We start from the raw sequence: 20,541 nt of genomic DNA on the forward strand, positions 1-20,541 counted from the left end.
AAATATCCTAAACTTCTAAATATATGTGAAAAATAAAACATACTTAAAATGGCACAAACAAACATATACCTCTTTTTATTACTTCTCAATTCAGACGTTGATGAATGCTAATCTGTTAGCTGTTCGCTTAGTTCATAAAAAAAAAAAAAAAAAAATACTTAAACTAGCCATTATAATTTAACAATTATTTAATTTGGCTGCTTGCTTGTTTTTGTTATTGTACTTAAAAAAAAAAAAATAAAATAAAAATAAAGTGGTTATTTTTCCTTAACTGTTCATAAATCATTGAAATAATTTCCGCACGTGAATTTTTTTTTAATTTTGGCTTGTCTTTTTGTGCATTTTTATTCCACGTGCATAATTTTTTTTATGTAGGTGTCATTATTATGTAAAAAAAATAGATAAATATGTTGCATATTAAACACTCTGGAAATATATTTATCTCTGTTCTGTTCTTTTAAAATGTTGTAAGACAATCCCCCCTTTGCGGGAATTTTCAGGAGATATACAACTTATTATGAGTAAAATAAAAATTTCCTAAAATAAAATTTTCTTTGTTTTTTTTTAAATATATTGCAAAAAAAAATAGTTAACACATCAATAGCTACAAATACTCATAGGAGAAAAAAAAAAAAAGCTACATTCCACATATAAGCATAGAAATTGATGATACTATAGCACTTCAAAGAATAACCATGGAGGGTGACAAGGACAATCATTGTTATCAAACAAAACATATTAACCCATGCCGTGTCTTAAGCAGCATAGCAAAATACTACTGCTGTAATAAAAGTGATGTTGAGTCTTTTAATTTTAGCGAAAAACATATCCTGTTGGGTACTGATAAAAATAATAATAATGTAACTGATGATGAATGCATAGGTATATTGAAACGGGGATACGATTGTAGCAGAGTTCCACACAATGAAAATTTTGAAGGCAATGTAAATGTGAAACAAGTATATAAAAAAAATTCATCAAAATTATCAAAAAATGAAAAAACCTCGAGAAATTATGATTTTAATGGATTGAATATTAAAAATGAAACAAGTAGCTATGCCTACTTGGAAGAAAAATTCCCATATATCATACAAAAAAATTCCCCTTTCAGTCAAAATATTTCATATACTCCAAGTGAAACAAAAAAAAATGAGTTATATATACCAGGAGTAAACGTTAATAAAAATGTAAAAATACACAGCGACCATTACACATGTGTTGAGGAGTGCTATGCGAAGAAGGAAAATCAAGAAAAAGTTCCAAAGAAAGAACCATATGAAAACAGAAGCAATATTAATATTACTCTGAGTGAATGTAAAAAATTTAACTGTGAGCATAAGAATGGAATGCATCACGAAAAAGTAGATAATGTGAATAGCCAATCTCATTTCGAACATGAACATCCAAATGTCTATAATAACATAACAATGAATAATAATGTAATTGATAAAACGTATAACACAAAAGATGAGTTAATATTAGAGAAAATAAAAACTATGCTCCAGATTAGTGATAAGAAAAAGGGGAATGGACAAATAGAACATTTAATGAAAGATTCGAATACACTTTGCGTAGATGATATCCTACAATATGAGACACCACTTTCACCTGTATTAGAAAAACGGTTATTAGGGAACAATGAATCAAATAATACTAAACATGAACTAGAGAATACATGTAAAAATGGAAAAGTAATATCAAAAGAGTACAAAGAAAATGAAAACGAAACATGTCCTTTGATATTCCTTTCAAAAGGAAGGGCAAAGGAGCAACCACTGTTAGTTGATAATTTCAGTCAAACTCTTAGGAAAAAAAAAAAAACTGTTAAAATCAAAAAAAGATTAAAATTAGGTCTAAACGGAAGAAAGAAAAAAAAAATTAAAAATACAAATGCGCAGAAAAAAATGAGTAATATGAAGAACTTTAACGTTAGAAAAGTGAAGGTAACAAAATTCACCTGTCCGAAAAAGCGATATTCTATTATGAACAAATCAAAACAAAACTACTATTGCAATATGAAAAGGAAAATTCCTATTATTAATTTAAAAAAAGGATTTTTGCATATAAGGAATAAAAAAGATAATCAATTGAGAACAAAAAATGCTAAAGAATGTACACAAAAAAGGATATCAACTGTGAAGAAAAATAAAAAAAAATCATCCGACGTGAATAAAGGGGTGAATAATTACTCGCTTCGATTCAATTCTTCGAAGGACAGGGATAAGGACGGAAAAAATTACAGACAAAAAAATATTCTCACAGATTTAGCAAAATTTTCTAACAAAAATTCACTTTTAAATAAAAAAAAAATAATCAAAAACATAAAGTCAAACAAGGAAAAAAAACATTGCTCTGTATCAAAAAATGGTATAAACGACAGCAAGGGAGAAGCAGAAAAACATATTATGCCTGATAATCTGGACATCCATGGTATTGTAATGGAGAGTAGTGTAAATTGCGGAATACAATCGGATGAGGTATATCTTATGTCAACAAGAGATACAAGCAATCCTCGTGTTCATAAAATTCTTATTGAAAATGTTAGAAGTAATTCCTATGATTCCGTTTTAAGTGGTGATATAAGCAATTCTTCACACAGATCATCAACTATGGAAACCTATAATTCAAAATTTGCAAAAATTAAAGAATATTTTGAAAAAACAAATGACATACCTTGCTACTCTAATGAGGAATATTACACATGTTCAAAAAGTGGGAGTAATCGAGACGCAGAAGAAAACTTCAACGACTCTACTAAAAGTGTCACAGAAAATATAAAGAATTGTTGTCCAAATGTTAAGAATTATTTCGAATTATGTGCGGGAAATGGTTTAAACTATATAGATCTTACGAAACTAAAGATAGAATTCCAAAAAAGTAACTTAAACAATGACCTAAGAAGTTTAGAACATATCAATAGAAGTACCAGAGCACACAGTAATGACATTAGTGATAAATTCAATTTTGAATTACGTGGAGTAAAGAACGTACAAAAAATGTTGAGAAAATATGATGAAAAAAATAGGACAAACCTATGCAATAAAAATTTAAAATTTGTGGTCCTTAAGAAAGTGGCCCATATTCTGAAAGATGCACATGAAAACACACAATCATTTAAAGCATATAAGGAGGGGGGGGGAACTTTTGACATTATCAAGAATGACATAATAAGAGAAAAATTATCAAATAAGCTAAAATTTGATGATTCTGAAAAATGTCACAATTGTTGCGAAATGAGGTTGAAAGAATATGTTAGAAGCAGGAGTAATGATTCCTTTTTTGAAAAAACGATTCTTATTACAAAAATGGGATACACTAAATTGATGAACAGACATATGAACAAGGAAAAGTGTTTAAAGGATAGGAACATGTTCTTGTTTAGCACGAATTTGTTAAAGCAGCGCTCATTTTTTCTACACCAAGGGACATACGAAAATGAGGTTGTGTATATACTAAATTGTTTAACATTCTATTCATACAAGATGAAGAATTTACTCAATTATTCTATAAAGAGAAGACAGCAAAATGAACAAGTTTTGGAAGTTAAATTTTTTACACTTTGCTTAATTTATTTAATTGAAAAGGTCAAAAAAAGTAGACTCACTATATGTCTGAAAGGGGCTTCCAATTTAATATACGAACTAGTGAGAATGGTTAGATATGGTATATTGAAACTTCCTCCAAATGTGGAAGATACAAAACTTGAGTTGGTCATTATGAAAATATATCTAATAGAGTTGATTAAAATGTCCAGGCTGTTATTAACATCACTAGGATGTAATAAAGAGGGAAAAATTAAAATTTCATCAAATTCATCATCCATCAAGGATACAAGTCTTGTTCTAGGAGACAATACACTTAGTAAGGATAAAAAACACACAGATTTATCACTAGCGGGGAAAGAAGTAGCACACGAAATGAATAAATTAAAGGGAAATTTTAAAGAGGAGAATTTTGTTCATAGGTTGTCCCTTTCTCTACCACTTTGTAAACGAAATGATATCCTTTTCAGTACAAATGGTAAAACGGTCTATGAAAAACGTGATAATAACAATTCTGCTACAAAGGATAATAAGAAATTCGAATGTTCGGAAAAACATTTATGTGATAGGGGGACAAGCTCAGCGGGGATGAATTCCATTTTTAAAGACAAAAATGATATGATAAAACGAATTGATAGATTTAAACCTTTACAAAATTGTGTAAAACTAGAACATCATATGGAAAATAACCCTAATTATTGTGGTATTTATGAGATAATGAAAAAGTTGAAAAAAGATGTCTTATTGTTGGAGCAGAATAGTTATAAAAATTCCTGTAATTTAAGATTACTGATGAAATACTTGGACAAGTTAAGCTATATATATAAGGTAAATACTTCTCTATCTCTTGAACTAAAAAAGGGGGAAATTTTAGCTGATGAAATTAAAAAAGTGTTACAACATGTTAAAGAAAAAATAATTATATGGAAAAAAATGAACGAAACTCTATGCGATATATCAACTTTGTATTCTATAAAAAGAATTCAAAAAAAAATGGAAAAAATTATTTTTACATTTTTTGGAGACACATCGGAGAAACAACCCCAGAGAAGGGACATTTTGGAAGTTTCTTCTTGTGAGACAAAATACAACTATGTTAAGAACCCAAGAGATGCATGTTTTCCCCTGATAGAGGAAAAGTCAAATTTGAACGTAATAAACAAAGGAGGAACCCCAGAGAATAGAAACCAAAGCATCAAAGTGAATGACAAATTGGGTAATAGCAAAATGAAATTACAGAATCTTAGTAAGAATGATGAAAAAGAAATGAGCATAGGATATGGAATAAATGGTTATCATGACGAAACGGAACATTTAAATCAATTAAATGATGATCTGAATGAGGCTATCCAATATAAGAAGGAGGAATTTTTAACAAAGCCGAATAATCATTATACCACGTTAAAAGAATATAAGGAAGAGTTATCACTAATGAATGACCTTCAAAATAGCGATAATATACTCGTTAATGATTCTTTAGATTACATGAACATTTCAGAATTCGCAACAATGTTAGATGATTATGTTAACAAAAATTTATGTAGAAGTAAATTAGGGGAAACTTTAAATGGTAGCAATGTGGAATATGATCAAAACGATATTGGAATTTCCCAACATTTGAATGCATTTTTTACAAAACAGAACGCAAAAAAGAGAAGTGGTGTTATTCCTCTCGAAGTTAATCCATATAAAGATATCCATACAAGTTTAAACTCTGAAAAATGTCGTAATCTCATTAAGATTCATGGTGACTACTCTTCGCTTGATGGAAAACCTTCGTACGATGAATCTCTTTTTTCGTGTGAATTTTGTGAATCCCATGATAACGCAAAACATTCCAAGAGTAAGTCATTCGAATTTATTACTAATAATGGTAATAACAATATAGTGAAATACTTTAAAATTTATTCACAACGTGACTGAACAAGTAGTGCACATCTATTCAAAAAAAAAAAAATGTTTTTTTTTTTTTTTTTTTTTTGCTATTGTATAATCCATGTCTTATTATGAAACAGTGGAATCATACGCTACCCTACACACACACATTACCACGGCGAAGTGCTGACAAGAATATATATACATATATATTATTCTCCCCTGTTTGTATACTGAAGCACTGTATACTACCACTTCAACTTTCCGAGTTGTAACATACGGTAAGGAGAAAAGCGTATGACACATCATTTCAGTTATATAATTGTTTTATGCTAAATGGGGCATATTACAAAATGACACAAGGTTGCGTAAGTAAGTTTTCCCTATAATGTAAAAGGAGAAAACTTTAATGCGTGGGCGTGTGATTCGTCATTATCATCACCACCATTACCAACATGTGGATCTAAATTTGCATTTCGTTTTTACATTTGTGTTTGATTTTGTGCGCCTGGACAGTTTCATGAACATGGACTCTATATTAATATAGTTTGGCTATTTTTGTGCAATCATTTGCGTATATATATATATATGCACATGTGTGTAACGCATATATACCCACTTACACACATGCATATATTCACACCGCTATGCAGGACGCTGTTGGTTCTACCTGGAGTGCATATTTTGAGCTACTGCACCGAGAAGTACTGCATATCGGTGTTATTAATAATTGTGCGTATTTATTTATTTATTATTTGCTTATTATTTATTTATTACTTGCTTATTATTTATTTATTATTTGCTTATTATTTATTTATTATTTGCTTATTATTTATTTATTATTTGCTTATTATTTATTTATTATTTGCTTATTATTTATTTATTATTTGCTTATTATTTTCTTATTATTTGCTTATTATTTTCTTATTATTTATTTATTATATAATTTTTTCTTGTTCATGAGCATTTTAAAGCGAACAGTCTTGTCCCTTCCCCACCGTTTGGGTATTTTATTTTATCCTTTTTATTTTTTTTTTTTGTGTGTTCTTGAGTGTAACACCATCTAAGGAGTGGAACAGTTTGGAGATTATTGTCTGAGATTTCCCTTAGATCCCTTTTGTTTATATTACTCATTTTTTACTTAGCATTTTCGGTTCTTCTACTTTCGACCACTTTTGCACCCTTTTCTGCGAACTTTCGCACGTTTCATAATTTTCCACTTTGACAAATTTAAAATCTTCCTACTTTGTGGAAGCATAATTTATTTTTCTCACATCTCACATGCTTCCCTCATTTTGCTGTTTCAAAAGCAGGAGGCACATTGCTTTGCTCTTTTTTAATATAGCGAAATGATCGTGCATTCAAATAGAAAAGGGTGGGGTAGTCCTTTCAAAGAAATAATCATGACATGTAGTATAATTTTGAAAACATCGAGTGTGTCACAAATGTGACATGGTGAAATTGAGAATGGTGTAATTGTTTTTCTTTCCATTATTTGTGGGTGCCCATGGAGGGTTGAAAATAGACTGGAGAATTCTCAAACGTGGGAATTTTTTTTTTTTTTTTTTTTAAGCATTGTACCCATGGATACTTTTCAAAAGATAAATTTTTCCTACATTTTTGATCTCTTAAAAAGTTATATTACCACATAGGGGCAAAAGATGCTGATGAGTTTGAAGTGAAAAAGCAAATTTCATTACATTGCTGTAGCAGTTCGTCATTTTGATATTGTGTGTTTTATATTTATGTTTATGCTTATGTTTATGCTTATGTTCATGTTTATGCTTATGTTCATGTTTATGCTTATGTTCATGTTTATGCTTATGTTCATATTCATGTTTGCTTTTAAGTTTGTGTTTTTTTTTTTTTTTTTTTATTTCATATTACACGCGCCCGTGTATTCATTGCAAGGAAATGCGACGCTTCATGAAGCATGTGAAATGAAAAATGGCACACACGTACATGCTATAATATTTATTAATCAAAAATTAGGGATGAGTGCTTTATACTATGAGTGATTTTCTCACTTGTTTAGGAATTTATTTGGGGGAACAAAAGAAAAAAAAAAAAAAAAAAAGAGTAATATGGCATTTTAAGTCTTGAAATTGATATTCCAATGTGATGAGTAGAAAACTTTACATGCTCCTCATGCTACTTTATTACTGGGCACACAAAAAAGAAAGAAAAAAGGAATGAAAAAATTTACGCTAGTGTGTAAACCTTTTTGAAGAACACGTATGGGTAAAACACACCCTGGTGGAGTAATATCTCAATATTTTTCCCTCTTTCTAGGAGGCATAATTTTTTGTGTAGTTCGTTAGCACATTAGGGAACACATTATTAGCTAAAGCGTTTACGCAAGGCATACTATAAACCATACTCATTTTACCGTTCTGGACAATTAGAAAGTATACCCTGAATTGACAATAGTTGACCATTTTTTATGCATCAGAAACTTTACATTTTATCCTCTCCCACGAACACAAACAGAAACACACACTTACTCGCTTTGTAAGATGAAAAAAGAGTTATCACAAAAATGGCAGTAAATAATGAAGCAGTAACAAACCCAATGAGTGAGGGTGAGCTGAAAAAAGTGTATTATGAAAATTTTATAGATGATCTGACAGATGAAGAACTTATGTATAAAAAAACAGTTGAAGATTTATTTTATATATATAAATCTTTCGGTTTTATATATTCAATAATTAAAAAGGCAAATTTATTATTAAATAAAGAAAGTTTTGATATGTTTTTAAAATCGTTAGTAAGTTTCATTGATGAACTTTTCCTTAACAATCCAAATTTATTGCAACAAAATGGAAATGAAATATATTTAAATTGTGTAAATAAAGACAATGGAAATCTGCCATGTAAAAAGAGAAAAGGAGAATTTGATGAAGCATATGTAGTTAATAATAATGATAATAACAGCTATATGAATATTATGTCGAAAACGTATATTGAAGAATTACTTAAAGATATAAACTACATAGACATTAATTTTAGTGAAAAGAATGCACAAGATTATCTATTTATCATTAAGAATATTTTAAAAATGAAAAATACATTAGAAATTGAACTTGTGAAAAAACGTATTGATAATATAAAAAATATTTTAAATATAGGCAAGAATATTTTTCATGTCGATGAATTATTAGATGATTTGAATGGAAATAATGATACCATGAAAAAAATAAAAGTACATGAACATATTGATGAAATGATAGAAAAACTGAAAACAATTGAACCAGTCATTATTGCAATAGTTTATAAACAAAATTTCTGGTATCAAAATATTTTGAACAAGTCAGAGTACGATAGCTTAAATTCAATTCTAAACCTAGATGTAGATGCAGATATCAAAATTGTAGAATCCACTTATGCAGATGTCATTCTCCTTTTAGGGGATACAATGACACAAAATAAAGATCTCCAAATTGCAAAGGAAAAATTAGAAAGATTGAAAACGAATTATGATGCAGAAGTACAAAGAAAATTACAACAAGAAATGGAACTATCCAAAAAATTGGAGGATAAAAGAAAGGCAGTACAATTTATCATAGACAGATATAATGAGTACACATGGTTTGACAAAAATTCTACCAAAAAACATTCCTTTTATATATTAGGAATTAATCCCAAAACAACTACAGAAGAACAGCTCAAAAGTTTCGGAAAAAGATTGAAACATATTTTACATCCAGATAAAGAGCCAAATAAGGAATGGAAGAAAAAGGCAGAATCTGCATTTAAAGAAGCATCCTTGGCTATTTTAGGTTGTCAGCAGGAGTTCAAAACAAAGGTTCTAAAGAATTTGGAACCAGGCCCACCTGCCCCATATTTATCTCTAATTGGGGTTGAAGTAGCACCCACAGGGGATAGCAACCTCAGTGGAAATAGTGCCACAAGCGATACGAAAAGCACCTCGAAACCAGAACAAGAAAATGCACATCTCCCGCAGTATTATCCAACACAGGCCTATTATCCCAAATTTGAATTAAAATGTGTAGATCAAAAAATTGGCACGATTTTGATTGATATAAAATGTCCTGTACAACTAGGAGTTATAAAAAAAGTTATTCTCTATGTACATAGGCCCATTTATGGAAGTGAACCCATGAATTTAATTCCAGATGATTCCTTTTTGTCATACAAAAAGGAACAAAATGTAAATGTAAAAAATTTAAATCAGTCTATTGAAGTAAGAGTTGATTTTGTGCAACCGTTAGAAATTGCTGCATCTACAAAATATTATATCGGAATTCAGTTAATAGCCGATAGAGGAAATACTATGATTAATTGGAATTCCATAAACATAACGCTACACAAATTTAGCAACAAAAATATTATTAAAAAGCTTTTATCTTCTTTTAAAAATGCATCATTTATCAACCAATCGCAGCTCAATACAGTTCTCTCGAATGAGAACAAGGACGAGATGACAAAATATTTGAACGACTGTATTGCTTCCGCTAAAGTATGGGCCCAGACGGTGTAATTTCACCGAGGGAACTAGAGCTCACTGAACGAAACATGTGTCGGTGCATGTTTTGTGCCATGTAACTATATCCATTTCGAAGAATTACCTTCTGGAGTTATACAATGTGTGAGGCACAAAAAAACATAAATATTAGTGTATGTCTACAGACGTACCTGAATGTATGAACGTATGTGTAGTACATGCGTATGAGGACTGAGTCGCACCAGTTGGATAAATATGCTATGTCGTTCCCTTTCTTTTTTCTCTTTTTTTTTTCGAAAAACCAAGATTTTTGTATCCTACCACTGCGGCACATTTGAGACTTGAACTGTATATATTCTCCCCTCATCATTTTCTTATTTTTTTGTTAGAAAAAAATTTCACAATTGAGCCTGATTCTGATGAACTCGAATTTGTGCGCCAAATTGTGGGCCTATTTATGGGCCAAAATGTGGGCCAATTTATGAACCAATTTATGAGCCTACTTATGGGCAAAACTGTGGGCCAATTTAAAAGTAAAAAACATTTTAAAAAAGAAACACGATAATAGGTTTTTGCTCATACAAAAATTGTGGGGGATTTTTTGTTATGTATCTCCAATTTGGTGGAAATTAAAAAAAAAAAAAAAAAAAATTAGCGGTTTATATATATATACGAACAAATGAAGACATATATGGGATTTACACATATGTATATAGATATGTATGTATCAACGGATGGAGAGAAAAAAATACTGCCCCAACTTGGGAGATTCCCCATTTTTGATGCGAATTTTTCACCTACTTAGAATATGCATAATGGATTTCTAATCTGTACATATCTCATTTTTCCAGTTTCCAATCCGCAGGAATATATGTATATATATGTACTATACATATATATATGTGGTCCCTTTTTACAACTTTTTATGAATCATCTTGAGCTCATTTTTTGCCTCACTGTTAGGAAGGTCGTCCAAGTCATAGTAACTTTTGGCAATTTCGAGTAGCCATTTTCCATCAATTTTGGTAACTGTCCTTATAAAATTTTTGGTGGTCAATATCAGTTCATGATACATGACCCATTCGGGATTTATTTGGAACACAGTTGATGGATGTAGTGTGACTATTTGTGTATCCTTGACAGTTATGTAGTATCCTTTGCTAGTTTTATATGCCACTTGTTGGTAGAACCCACTTAACAAGGCCTTTCTTATATTAACATAATATTCAGGATTGGAGGGGTTCATGGAAACAATTTTTAGGTCCAATTTTTCCATTGTCCTGATTAGTTGATTTCTAACATTTTGAGCAGATGTCATAGCTCGATGATTTAGAAAATAATCATAACAAAACTTTTTAGATGCATTTATATCTACTAGGGAATATTTTACGTATGTATGAAAAACATTCATTAGTGTTAAGTGATCTCCATCTAAATGTGAAAATCGTGTTTTCATTTCATCTGCTTCTTTACCCTTTACTTTTGGCCGTAAAAAACAGTAGGGAGCAGAAAGCATAGCTGCGATTGTTAATATTTCGCTTGAACAAGAATAATTTGGGGATTCAATCAATACTTTAGCTAGTTGTGGATCTACAGGAAATTCTGACATACAATGCCCTTTATGTGTTAATTCTCCTTCGTCATCCAAAGCTCCTAAATAATTTAACTGTTCTAAAGCTCTCATTAAAGTTTCAGGTGCTGGGGGATCCATAAAATCAAAATGAACTAAATCATCTATTCCCAATTTTTTTAAATTTAAAACAACAGAACCTAAATTGGATCTTAATATTTCAGGATACGTCTGTTCAGGTAATGTTTGTTCAAAACATTTTTCTGTATATAAACGAAAACATTTTCCAGGTTTTGTTCTTCCTGCTCTTCCGGCCCTTTGTTGTGCTGAAGCTTTCGATATAGGAGCAATTAATAAGGATTCAACTCTTGCTCTTGGATTATAAACTTTTTGTTTTGAAAATCCAGGATCGATAACATAAACAATTCCTTCAATTGTTAGCGATGTTTCAGCTATGTTAGTTGCTAAGATACACTTTCTTCCCATTTTATCTCCTTTAAATCTTGGTTTTGGTGCTGGCTCGAAAATTTTTTGTTGTTGCGACGATGGTAATGATGAATATAAAGGTAATACCACCAATTGCCCTGCACTAGAATTTTTGGACACTAATTTTTCAATTTCTTTTTTTGTCATTTCTATTTCTTCTTCTCCCGTTAGGAACACTAAGATATCACCATCATCCTCATTTATATGTATATCATAAACCGTTCTAATTACTACTTTTATATAATCCTTTTCTGCTTGAAGTGTGTAAAAAATTTCTACTGGATATAATCTCCCAGGTATATTAAGTATTTGTGAACCATTAAAAAATTTCTGAAATTTCCCTGCATCTAATGTAGCAGACATGACTATTAATTTTAAATCATTTCTTTGTTCCTGTATATTTTTTATAACTCCAAAAAGAATATCAGTGGCTAAAGTCCTTTCATGTGCCTCATCCAGGATAATAGTGTTATAACGTTTTAATAACGGATCATACATTGATTCCCTTAGTAGCATACCATCTGTTAAATATTTGATCACAGTTTTCGCACTTGATCTATCTTCGAATCTGATTGTATATCCTACATATGTTCCTAATTCTACATCTAACTCTTCTGATACTCTTGCAGCTACACTCATAGCTGCTACTCTTCTTGGTTGCGTTACAGCTACAGATTTTTTTTCAGAAAATTTAGATTCTAACACGAATTGTGATATTTGCGTTGTTTTTCCACTACCTGTATCACCAATTATAATTAATACATTATTTTTTTTAAAAAGTTTTAAAAAGTTTTTCTTAGCACTCCATGCTGGTAATTTTTTTTTCTCCTCTAGCAATTGTAAATATCTTTCACTGTATCTTTCGTTTGTTAATTTGTTTATAAGTTCCTTTTCTATTCTTAGCCCTTCACTTTCCCTTTGACATGTCTCTCCTACGTGATGGTAACTGCTTGTATCCATTTGTCCTTTATTGTATTCCTTTGAAGAATAGCTATTTTGGTGTGCATCTATTGAAGTGGGTTCATTTGGATTCCGCTCCTTACTATCACCGTTAAAACCGATAGCGTTATCTTCATCGTTTTCGTTTTTATTTTCATGATTTTCAGCAATTATTGAGATATCAGCTCCCACTGTATCATTGCATTTGTTCACATGGTCAAGTTGGTTTAAGTTACTCTCTTTCATCAAATTGCTGTTTTCATTTTTATTAATTTGGTTTAAATAACAAGGATTATTATTTGTATTGTCTAAAAGGTCTCTTGTTTTATTTTGTTCTTCACTTTCTTGTTCATACTCTTCATTGTCGTTAACAGATTTGTTCACCTTTACCTTTTTCTTATTATTATAATCGTCATTTAACATGCATGTATTTTTCCTTTTTGCCCCTTCATTTTGGGGAAGCGAATCTTCATTTACGTTTTCGGGTTCTGGTTCTTTTTCAGATTTTTCATTAGTCGCTTGGTTCATTTTGGACTAAGCGTTTGTAAGGCATGAGCTACGAGTTCTTCTTATGTTCATGTAAAATATGTACACAAATGTGGATACATATATATATATATATATGTATATGCGTGATCGCATGCATGTAATGTTATATGTACACTTACGAAATCAGGCTTATTGAAATTAATGGGATGTCATAAAACATGCATATACAAAATTTGAATATATCGGTGGGGGGAAAAAATGTACCCTTTAAAATGAATGTCCGTTTTATATTCATTACATCTGGAAAGGGTTGTTAATTTTCAAGCCTACTTTTCTCCCCTAAACTTGGCAATTATATTATTTTACTATATTTTTATTTCAATTTCTTTTCTGATAAATAATGACAAATTTGGTATCACCCAAATTGGCCTATACACCTCACTCTATAGTTCCCCAAAAAATTATGAAAAAAGGAGAAAAAAAAAAAATAAAGGATGCATGAAAGGCAGGATGTTAACTTAACTCTTGATATATACTATTTTATGAAGGTCATATTATACCTATGAACAAATTAAAATAAATCAAACGCTTGGTCTGTTTCTACGGCCAAAATGACAAACGTCAATCGGAAATTGGCTGCAAAAGCTGCTTTAATGTAAGGTAGAAACTTTAGGAATTTATATTTTGTGCATACTGACAATGTATGGGTCCATAAGGATTAAATTATCTGTGTATAAATAAATACATGCATATGTAATATGTGAATATATCATGTTAACACAGCATGTTCATACAATATATATATATATATATATATATATATATATATATATATGCATTTTGTGCATCAATAAAAAAAAAAAAAAAAAAAAAAAAAAAAAAAAAAATTAAATTCTCCTACTTTGCATGTCATATGCAATGCCTCATTAAGCTAATAATGTTCAAGATATTTGTTCTTTTTTTTTTTTTTTTTTTTTTTTTCCTTCACTACATCTAGCTGATAATTACAATTTTTTTTGGTTCTTTGGAGGAACCACAAATTTATCATCGTTTTGGGTTCGTAATTACGACAACGATCATATATGATTTACGTGTCCTAACATTAAATCAAGGAGTTAACCTTTTACCTGCTCTTCCTTGAAACAAGACTTACTATGTTCGTTAAAATATTTGGGGGGAGAAGAATTTCACACATGTTATTTTTTTTGTGCTGTGTTGTAGCTTCTTGTTCACTTTTTTTTTTCTTGTATATTTTCAAGTTTTTACCTTCTTTGTCCTTCCCATTTTTTACAAAAATAAAAGAACTACAGCATTTTCACAAATAAGAAGAAAAGAAGTATAACATTAACTACCACATTTGGCATTTTGCTCTTATACAGGAATTCGTTATGCTTCCATTTGTGCACGTTTCGAACAACCAATCGAAACGCAGATAATAAGGAGAGACATGAGTTCGTACGTACACAAATAAATCCATCTTTTCACATAAACTATATTTTTACATATACATAAACAGCATAAATTTTATTTTGTTACAAAATTTTAGCTATAGAAAATAGTAAAAAAAAAAAAAAAAAATGATAATTCCATTTCCTTCTTACACATCCCATATCTCATATTTCTCTTTTATTTATTATTATATTATTCTCTTTTTTTTTTTTTTTTTTTTTTTTACGTGTGATGTATATAGGCATAGATAATGTAAAAGTAAAGGAAAAAACACGGGTGTATCATTTAGAGTTCAAATTTAAAACAGAAAAGTTGGTTCTTCTCAGCACATAATTTAATTTCATTCCTTATATACCACTTTTTGCAACAATAACAGGGATATGAAGTTGTAAATAAATAATACACGAATGTCATATGTGATCATGTGTATCTGAGTATGTGAAGACTTATTGTATTTGAGTAGAAGTTGCTTCAGATTTATTTTATCCTGACGAGATCGGTGCAGCCTCATATCGGTGCAGTCTCATATCAGAGCAGCCTCATATCGGTGCAGTCTCATATCGGTGCAGTCTCATATCAGTGCAGTCTCATATCAGAGCAGCCTCATATCGATAGATAAACGCAAATACTGCAATATCGCAAGGGTGCCCTGATGTGGTTCGGGCAATTAGTGATAGGACCCCCTGGGTCGGGAAAGTCTACGTATGTAGCTGGAGTAGAACACATATTAAAACAGATAAATAGGAGAATAGCACTGATAAATTTAGACCCGTTTGTAGAAAATGACGTATATAAAGCAGATGTAAATATTAGTGAGCTTGTGGATATAAATAAAGTATTTTCCGATTTGAGGTTAGGACCAAATGGGACGTTAATATATTGTATGGAATATTTGTTAAGTAATTTTGACTGGTTAGAAGAAAAATTAAATGAACATAAGGATCATTATTTACTTATTGATACACCAGGTCAGGTAGAATTATATACACATAATGACGCGTTAAAATGTATTGTGGAAAAGTTAACAAAATTAAATTGTAGATTAACATCCGTTCATATTGTTGATGGTACTCTATGCTCTGACAACTATAAATATATTAGTGCACTACTTCTGTCCTTATGTAGTCAGATTCATTTAGAATTACCTCATGTCAATGTTTTTTCCAAAACTGATCTGTTGAAACATTTTAAACATGATTTAAACTTCCCCTTGAGTTACTATGTTGAAGCTCAAAATTTACATCAACTCATGTTATATGCACGATATCAAAATTATTCTTCATCTTCTGATTCGGAAGAAGAAAATCATAATGTCGCTCATCATGTAGAAAAAAGTAATTCATCAAATTCTCAATTGAGTTGCATTAAGAAATCAATAAAAGAGGCCATACAAAATGACATAAACGAGGGAAACATAAAAAATGTAAGGAAGAACTACAGAAAAATATCCAACAAATTTCTGAAATTAAATGAGTATATATGTGAAACGGTTGAAGATTATAATATGATAAATTTTGCTTTATTAGATATACAAGACAAGTATAGTGTACTTAAGTTGTTAAAAATTGTAGATGGTGCTAATGGATTTAGGTTCAGTTCCATTTATTCTGAATATTCACTTTTTGACACGTATGTCGAGGGTATTGAGTATGACTGTGATGAAATTCAGGAAAAAATTATTGACGTTTCGGATGAAGAAAATTTGGGGATCTTATCTTCGAACAATATCACTACAGAGTGAAAAGCAGCAATCTCCTCATGCTTATGCCACGAGAGAATTAACATTTACCAATTGGGTCCGCTACACACCTTCATTATAATACAATTATTTAAACAGCTGGCCCTGTAAGTGTACCTATATGACTTTTATGTGACTCTCACCCCAGTGAAGGAGAGACCAAAAATAAAGCAGCAGAGTTCTTGATATATGCAAATAACATAATTGAAAGAAAAAAAACAAAAGTGTGACAATAATATCAACAAGTTGCAGCATAAAAAAAAGTAGATTAAGTTAAAAATAAATTAAAGAAGAAATAAAAGTGAAAAAAAGAAAAAAAGGACTAGAACAAGTATAATTTTTGCAAGAATTGCATGACAAAATTGTGCATGTAATGTAGAAAAAAAAAAAAAAAAAAAAAAAAAAAAAAATTACACCATTTTAAGGCATTACATTTCGCAGCATTATAATATAATCATCAGTGTGGTGGTAAGCAATCGTTCACATGCATGTAAACACATTGCAGGGGTAAAGAGAAATACAACGTTTAAGGTTTGAGTGTCGTTTAAAAGTGCTAAGAGAAGTCACTTTTTTTTTTCCTTTTTTTTCGCGTGCCAATTCAAACGCTTTTACATGTTAACTCATTGGGTTTGTATTTTTTTTTAATTTATTCGTATTTTTTTAATTTATTCGTATTATTTTAATTTATTCGTATTTTTTTAATTTATTCGTATTATTTTATTTTATTATTATTATTTTTTTTTTGTTGCATTTTGTAAGTTTTGAGGGGGAGTAATAAATATGGGAAATTAAGCAACACTTCAATTTGCACGACTTGACGATCAGTGCTTGAATGTTCCTTGCATGGACCTAAGCATGGAGTAAGGGATCAATAAAAGTGGTTGACTGGTTGACTGGTTTGCTGGTTTGCTGGTTTGCTGGTTTGCTGGTTTGCTGGTTTGCTGGTTTGCTGGTTTGCTGGTTGACTGGTTGACTGGTTTGCTGGTTTGCTGGTTTGCTGGTTTGCTGGTTTGCTGGTTTGCTGGTTGACTGGTTGACTGGTTGACTGGTTTGCTGGTTTGCTGGTTTGCTGGTTTGCTGGTTGACTGGTTTGCTGGTTTGCTGGTTTGCTGGTTGACTGTGTCCCATTTTAATGCTTATATGCACCATTTTATGCAAGTATGCCCATTACTCGACATGTATATGGCTACATATATATACATGTATATACACACTCATACACACGTAGCTCCTCCACACACACGAGTATTAAACCTCCCACCTTCACCCCCTGTGCACATGCTTCAAAAAGATGAACACAGAAAAACTGATAGCCGATTTGAAGGAGTTAGAAAATGATTACAGGGGTGATGAAACGGAAGAAGACTCGTTTTGGGTGCAGCATGGAGGTTGTCCTGATAATAGCAGGAACCAAAGATTACTGGATGAAGAAATGAAGTATCACTACTCTATTTTTAACACGAGAAATGAATACAAAAGGACAGAAATTAATGTAGAGAAAATTCAAATTGATATAATAAATAATTTAATTTTTTTCCTGAAATTGTTAAAGAAGAAAAATGATGAAGAAATAATAAGGCAAATAATAAAATGTATTCAAGTCAGTTTTGAAACAGAAAATGAGCATATAGAAAAAATATCGGAAGAAAAATCGCTATATATATATAAACAATATTTATTAAAGAATAAATATATTTTTTTAAAAATTTTAAGAAAAATTAAAAATAAAAACTTCTACCCAAATATAAAACAAATCATTAAAGACATTACAAGAGATGTTTTTTCATTTAATAGAGAAATACACAATGGTAGTTCAGGGTTTGAAACTATATTGTCATTATTGTACGAATTGTTAAATAAAAATATAAAATGTTTATTTAGAAATATGTTACTATCATTTTTTCTCTTAAGTTTAATGAGTAGAACAAATAACAGCGTTGATATTTTGTACACATTGGATAGCTTTTATAAAAATAGTAACTTTTCGATAATTGTACCTAATACATGTTTTATTTCACCATGTGAGTTAAGTATATATAACAATATCATAATACTGCGTAGCAATGTAAAATATTTTATTAATATAACACAGGATGAGTCATTATTATTACCTTATAATTGTTATAACATTGTGTATATTGACGAGCATTTAATAAGTGATAATTTTTATCTCCATATTTATCAAACTCTTCTTAAAGATCAAAAGTATCATTACCTATTTACAGATAGGAAATTATTTGCACACTTGAATTTCTTTGACGTTCAATCTAATTATGTCAAGTTGAAGTCTAAAATATGCGATTCTCTAAATGCAAGTCCGGTTGGAGTTGCAAAAAAGCAAGAAAATCAAATTTATCATGATATAATCAAATGTTCTCAAAATGAAGAAGCAGACAAAAGTGAAATTCAAGGAAATCATTTTTCATCATCCTTCTTGGACAATATAGAAGTGTCATCTAGCTCAACCTACAACTGTAGCGACAACGAAATTGATATAAAACAAATAAATGATCAAAATCGTGTATACTGCAATGGTCTTGGAGACCTGGACAAACAAAAAAGGAACTTTTTTTACCAGTATTTGATTATTGAGTTCTGTTCTTGAAGGAATACAATGGATCCTTACTCCCTTCCCCCGCAGCACCTTCCTCCATTCTGCTTCTCTCACAGTTATACCCCTCTTTGATGTGAAGAAGAACGCTTTTCCCTAGGGCTCAAGCTGGAATATGTCCGGCCTTGCATTATTTCGCCATACTCGGCTCGATTTTTATCTAATGAGTAAGCAACTGTACATACATATATATACGAATATATCGCTTAGTCATTTCATTTGGCGAAATGCCAAGACGATTTTTTTTTTTTTTTTTTTTTTTTTTTTTTTCTGTAAAAATTCGTTTTTTTTTCTTCTATTTTTCGTACCGTTATGAAGCAATTTTAAAATGTTTTAACCTCACATAACTTTCAAATCATCGCAAAACAATTTTGTAACACTTGGGTAATGCAAGATTGGGAGACAGTAATTTTTCATTGATATATTTTGCAGTTCCTTAACCTTAACGGAGAAATACATTTGTTCAGAAAATATTGTACATCAATTTTTTCCTTTTCGAGGCTTTCTAAAAGGTTGCGAACATTTTGTTGTAGCTGCGTGCTGAAGCATGGTGAAATACTTGTGGTTGTGCTTGTAATGAGTTTTTTTTTATTATTATTATTATTTTTTTTCTTTTTCACGCATATATGCCTTTTTCGAGCTATTAGCACATTTTCCCTTATTCATGTTTAAAGCGAATTATTTTAAAGTTAATATCCTTATTTGGATTAACAGTTCAGCTATACCACAAAGTTCAAAATTGTGAATGAACTGTTAGCCTTTATATTTATGCATGTGTTATTCGTGTGTTATTCGTGTGTTATTCGTGTGTTATTCATGTGTTATTCGTGTGTTATTCACGTATCATTCATGTGTTATTCGAGTGTCATTCATTTAAGTATCATGTTGTTTTTGCCTGAACGAATTGGTAATTCCACAACTGGTGGTTGTTCATTATTTAATAAGGGTCCATAAACTGCTATGTGTGTGTATGGTTATTCCGATTTTTGAATTAATATAAAAAAATATGTATATATATATATATGTATATTATCTCCTAATACGGATATATATATGGCACATAAATGATCATTGCGAATAGTTTTGAGAGAAAAACCAAGTCAGCATAAAATATATTTGAAAGAAATGGATAGGTAATGTGCCTTTTTTTTTTTTTTTTTTTTTTTTTTTTTTTTCCACTGTTTCTGTTTTTATGCAAAATATGTTTATAAATTATCCTTTAACACTAACTTATAATACAAGAAATAGTTCATTCTTAATGTAACTATATTTGCAATTGTTGAGAAAAAGTTTTTCATTAAAAATGGTAGAAGATTGAGGTCATGGTCATGTGTGTGTGTATATGAATATGTATGTGTGTATGTGTGGTGGGGGAAT

General features: G+C 30.3%; 5 protein-coding genes across 5 annotated transcripts; 4 read left to right on the top strand and 1 right to left on the bottom strand.

The window, feature by feature from the left end:
- Positions 1–695: 695 nt before the first annotated feature.
- On the top strand, positions 696–5,465 carry PGO_071530 (hypothetical protein, conserved; the record flags this gene model as incomplete). The annotated part of the gene is made up of 1 exon (XM_028687026.1): positions 696–5,465. The coding sequence occupies one exon, from the start codon at positions 696–698 to the stop codon at positions 5,463–5,465; it is 4,770 nt and encodes a 1,589-aa protein (XP_028542827.1).
- A 2,491-nt stretch (positions 5,466–7,956) lies between these two features.
- Positions 7,957–9,918, top strand: PGO_071540 (hypothetical protein, conserved; the record flags this gene model as incomplete). Its single annotated transcript, XM_028687027.1, has 1 exon — positions 7,957–9,918. The coding sequence occupies one exon, from the start codon at positions 7,957–7,959 to the stop codon at positions 9,916–9,918; it is 1,962 nt and encodes a 653-aa protein (XP_028542828.1).
- Positions 9,919–10,795: 877 nt separating this feature from the next.
- On the bottom strand, positions 10,796–13,405 carry PGO_071550 (pre-mRNA-splicing factor ATP-dependent RNA helicase PRP43; the record flags this gene model as incomplete). The annotated part of the gene is made up of 1 exon (XM_028687028.1): positions 10,796–13,405. The coding sequence occupies one exon, from the start codon at positions 13,403–13,405 to the stop codon at positions 10,796–10,798; it is 2,610 nt and encodes an 869-aa protein (XP_028542829.1).
- Positions 13,406–15,467: 2,062 nt separating this feature from the next.
- PGO_071560 (XPA binding protein 1) lies at positions 15,468–16,556 on the top strand (the record flags this gene model as incomplete). The annotated part of the gene is made up of 1 exon (XM_028687029.1): positions 15,468–16,556. The coding sequence occupies one exon, from the start codon at positions 15,468–15,470 to the stop codon at positions 16,554–16,556; it is 1,089 nt and encodes a 362-aa protein (XP_028542830.1).
- A 1,288-nt stretch (positions 16,557–17,844) lies between these two features.
- On the top strand, positions 17,845–19,158 carry PGO_071570 (hypothetical protein, conserved; the record flags this gene model as incomplete). Its single annotated transcript, XM_028687030.1, has 1 exon — positions 17,845–19,158. The coding sequence occupies one exon, from the start codon at positions 17,845–17,847 to the stop codon at positions 19,156–19,158; it is 1,314 nt and encodes a 437-aa protein (XP_028542831.1).
- Between the last annotated feature and the right edge of the window lie 1,383 nt (positions 19,159–20,541).

The sequence above is a fragment of the Plasmodium gonderi genome (genome assembly GCF_002157705.1).
Source record: "Plasmodium gonderi DNA, contig: Chr07, whole genome shotgun sequence".
NCBI lineage: Eukaryota > Apicomplexa > Aconoidasida > Haemosporida > Plasmodiidae > Plasmodium > Plasmodium gonderi.